The sequence below is a fragment of the Chionomys nivalis genome, chromosome 12 (assembly GCF_950005125.1).
Source record: "Chionomys nivalis chromosome 12, mChiNiv1.1, whole genome shotgun sequence".
Lineage (NCBI taxonomy): Eukaryota > Metazoa > Chordata > Mammalia > Rodentia > Cricetidae > Chionomys > Chionomys nivalis.
This window is the reverse complement of record NC_080097.1, coordinates 60,412,035-60,415,977: the sequence shown is the minus strand read 5'-3', so window position 1 is coordinate 60,415,977 and position 3,943 is coordinate 60,412,035. Positions and strand designations below refer to the sequence as shown.

The 3,943-nt window shown below is 55.2% G+C and overlaps 1 protein-coding gene across 1 annotated transcript; it reads right to left on the bottom strand.

Annotated features, from left to right (window-relative positions):
• Positions 1 to 1,901: 1,901 nt before the first annotated feature.
• On the bottom strand, positions 1,902 to 3,472 carry Cebpe (CCAAT enhancer binding protein epsilon). The gene is made up of 2 exons (XM_057786509.1): positions 2,963 to 3,472; positions 1,902 to 2,385 (listed from the first exon to the last, which is right to left on the bottom strand). Exons 1-2 carry the CDS (start codon positions 3,470 to 3,472, stop codon positions 2,050 to 2,052), a joined length of 846 nt encoding a protein of 281 aa, XP_057642492.1. The 3' UTR covers positions 1,902 to 2,049.
• Positions 3,473 to 3,943: the final 471 nt, after the last annotated feature.

Below are 3,943 nucleotides of genomic sequence, written 5' to 3'. Positions count from 1 at the left end.
ACAGAGTCGGCAGAAAGGAGTGGGCCGTGTTTGAGTCCTCATCATATCTCATCGGGCTCTCACTGGGAAGACGGCTTTTTCAGCTTCAGTGCCCATTAAAAAGACACTCTTAGGAGTTACAGGTCACTGAGGGGCTGGAAGGAGACACGGCTCAGAGCCATGGGAAAGACACTTAGAAAAAGCATCTGATGCCTTCAAAAGGAGTCCAGGAGAGGGTGGGGTGGTCCTAAGTCAAGTGGAGGGAATCGGGAGACTGAGTCACCAGCTGCATTCGGTGCAGCCCCCTGTTACACATCCCAAAGGGTGAAGGCAGGGTGAGAGGATTTCCCCAGGTCTCATAGAGATGGCCACCTTTACCCCTTACTCAAGCAGCATCCATCAGATCCTCCACCCAAAGGTTCAAGCCTGTTCTCCCTAGTCAGAGCATGGCTGAGGACCTGAGGGCACAGGGAGAAGAGAGGGTGCCGAGACAGAAGTGGGAAGAGTTTTGGCCAAGATTAGCCTGGTACACGATGATATCTGAGATGTCTGATAGCTTGGACCACTGAGGTCTGATGTAGAAAGGGAATCAGATCTGTGATGATCTATGTATACCATGCCCATCCCCCTGCCGCAACTCTCATCCCGTCTAGTCTCCAACTCAGTGGGAAAATTCACTGCTTTCTTTTGTGGTGCTCATGGTGGAACCGAGGGTCTTGTGGATATTAGACAAGCACTCTGCCAACTCCGTCCCATCCCCAGCCCTCAGAATTCTCTCATGTGCCACATCTGCGTGCTGTTTGTCCCTCAGGGGAGGATGTGACAGGAAAGACAAGCATCGCATTGAGGTGGCGAAGGACTGAGTGAGCTCTTATCCCTTTTGGCCCTCCCTGCTTTATCTACAAGATGTGGCTCACACTATCTGGCTTGTCTGAGGGCAAAGCTCGCACAGATGATCTCTTGAGGTCTCTCCTAGAACCTCTTGAGATCTGTGATTTCACAGAGCTATTTTTGATTCTGCCACTGCGTAGTTCTGTGATTCTAGGTGGTCTCCTCCTCACTCTGAGGCCCCAGGCTCCTCACCTGCAAAAAGAGAAGTTTAGAGGAGGTCTGACGTCTTTCCGTTTCTAGCAAAAATGGAGTCGGAACAAAGAGTCACGTTCACCACATGTCAAAGCCCATTTCCCTGTGAAGATAGCACACGGGATAGGTACTGAGACTCCTCCTGTGCAGATGAGGAAACTGAGGCACTGAGAGGAGAGGGAATTGGTCCAGGATCAGACAACCAATCAGTCAGAGATGCAAACCGAGACTCAATTATTGTACAGTTTTGCTTCTGGGCTGCAGTTCTTATGGGGAAGAAAACTCCTGAAATGTGGGGGTTTCACATATTAACTGATTTCTCCCTGTGTTAGGGAGCCAGTGCCCTAGGGGATGAGAGAAAGAGAGGAGCGGGGCTGTGGAACAAGACAAAAGAGATGGAGTGCTGGATCAAGAGCTAAGGGCCCTCGAGTATGGCCGAGCTGTCAGGAAGTCACGTGGGAAAAGAACTCCAGACCTTAAAGTAAGAGAGCATGCCTAGGGTCAGAGGGCTCGGCACTGGAGCTGTGTAGTGCTGGGATCACCCCGAACCCCAGAATTCTTTAAAGACAGCGTGCAGAGGCTGCTCCAGGCCCTGGCATGCAGTGATGGTACCGAGCATGCGCAAAGGCCCAAGCGGGTGGAAGGACACGGAGGTGACGTGACAGAAAAGAAGTGACAGGCCTGCAGCTTGGCTGGAGGTTTGACGGAGAGATGTGGGCAGCATTTGGACATGGGGACAAGAATATGTGGACCTAGCCACATGTATGCCCTGGCCACACAGCCGTCCCACCAGGCCCAGGCCCCAGACCCAGTGAACAGCTCCAGCATCAAGCCACAGTGTAGTTTATTCAGCCTCAGAATCATTAAGGTCCCGACCTTGCCAGCTACTGGCTGCCATTGTCCATGATCCCTGTTTTATTGAGGACTCTGGGGACCTAGAAGGGACGGGGTCGACAGGGTTTGGTGTCCACAGTCTGCCAGGCAGGCTCAGCTGCAGCCCCCCACGCCCTTGATAAGGCTGGCGGCCTCAGGGATCTGGCGGAAGAGGTTCCGAAGGGTGTCTAGCTCCTGGGTGAGCTGCTCTACACGGCTGCGCAGACGCTCATTTTCAGCCATGTACTCCAGCACCTTCTGCTGCGTCTCCATAATGCGCCTCTTGGCCTTGTCCCGGCTCTTGCGCACTGCTATGTTGTTGCGTTCCCGTCGCAATCGGTACTCGAGGCTGTCTTTGTTCACTGCCTTCTTGCCCTTGTGTGAGGGCCCAGCTGGGGAGGGCGCCTTGAGAAGGGGGCTGCAGGGAGGGGCAGCAGCAGCCACAGGGGCCTGGAGGGTAAGTCAGAGGGACAGAGAAGTGAGTGTCCACCAAGAGGCAGAGAAGAGGCCGAGCAGGAATCCTAGCAGCAAGAGCATACTTGGGGCTTCCAAGGAATACAGGCTCCCAGGCAGCTCCCATCTCCCAGACAGCACCCTGACCCTGTGAAAGACGACAACCCAGATGCACATGGTCCTGATCCGAGCTCAAAGCTTTCTTTTCTGCTCTCATATTCTCTGAGGACACTTTCCTCCGGTTTGTCTGTTGTAAGTCTCCTGTTCTACAATTCTACAGTCAGCAGCATTTCCTCTTCCAGAAGCCGACAGTGGAGAAACAAGACAAGGGGTGGAGTGGACGGACAGCAGGGAAGCGGGTCCAGGCCGAGATCACGGCAGAGCAGTTCCCACAAGGTCTTCGGGAGTATGCAGAAGCGAATTCACAAGAGTGGGAAAGAAGGCCTTAAGGTGGGGAGTTTTCACAGAGGAGCACCAAACGCGACTTCTTAGGTAAGCCCCAAGTCAGAGTCCCCTCATCCAACTACCTTGCTCCAGCCCGCGGTGGAAAGAGGGAGAGCTGTCTTGGTCTTACCTTGAGGACGCGTAGGGGCTGGCCAGGTGCTGCCAGGCTCGGGGGAAGGTGCACCGCCGTCTGCCCACAATGTGCCACTTGGTACTGCAGGGGATTGTAGCCACCTCGGCTGGTGCCTCGGCTGCCCTCTGGCCCACGAGGCTCCTCCTTCACAGCCACAGCCCTGGGGTCGTAGCTCCCCGGGTTACCGTAAATGCCAGGCCCCAAAGCCTTCCTATCTGGGCCAAATGTATGTGAGGGATAAGCAAATGACCGAGGATCAGCCGGCAGGTAGTGAGGGAACGAAGGGGTTCCCGGGCCCTTAAGGCTTCTGGCTTCCGGCGACGGCTTCATGGCAAAGAGGTCAGAAAGTAGCTGTTCTTCCCCAGACTCGATGTAGGCAGAGAGGTCGATGGAGGCCTCATGCTCACACATGTCCCCCAGTTCCCCAGGCCCAGCTCGACCCCCTGAGAACTCGAGTGGCTGCTGGCCACCCCGAGGCTCACACTCATAGTAGGTCCCGTGGGACATAGCCGGCCCGCCCCCTTGGCTCCCCGCCCCTGGGTTCTGTGCTGGGGCACTCCTTGGGATGCTCACCCTGTCCTCTCTTGATCTTCCCCCGACCCTAGCGTTGCCCTAGGTCTGACCTTTCTGGGCTTTTCTGTCACCCACTCCTACGTGGCTTTTCTCCTCCTCCACTGCTTCCTTTTCCTTCTGTAGTCAGTGCTTCTCCTTTCTTCCCTTTTCCCCTCTCTCCTTAGTGTGAGTCAGGGAGGGGCAGGGCACACCCCAGAGGGAGGGGTGCTTAGCAGTTAGGGCACTCTTTGGCGAGGCCCCAGTCAAAGTCCAGAAGTTGTTGTTTGGGAAAATGTCCCCTCTTGTCCTGTGAGCCCGAGGGATTCCAACCCGTTGTTCAGGGTAGCTCCTCTGAATGTCTGTCTTCTTCCAAGGAGATCTGTGTAGAGTAAGGCACCAAGCCACAGCCAATAGAGAAAGCAGTCC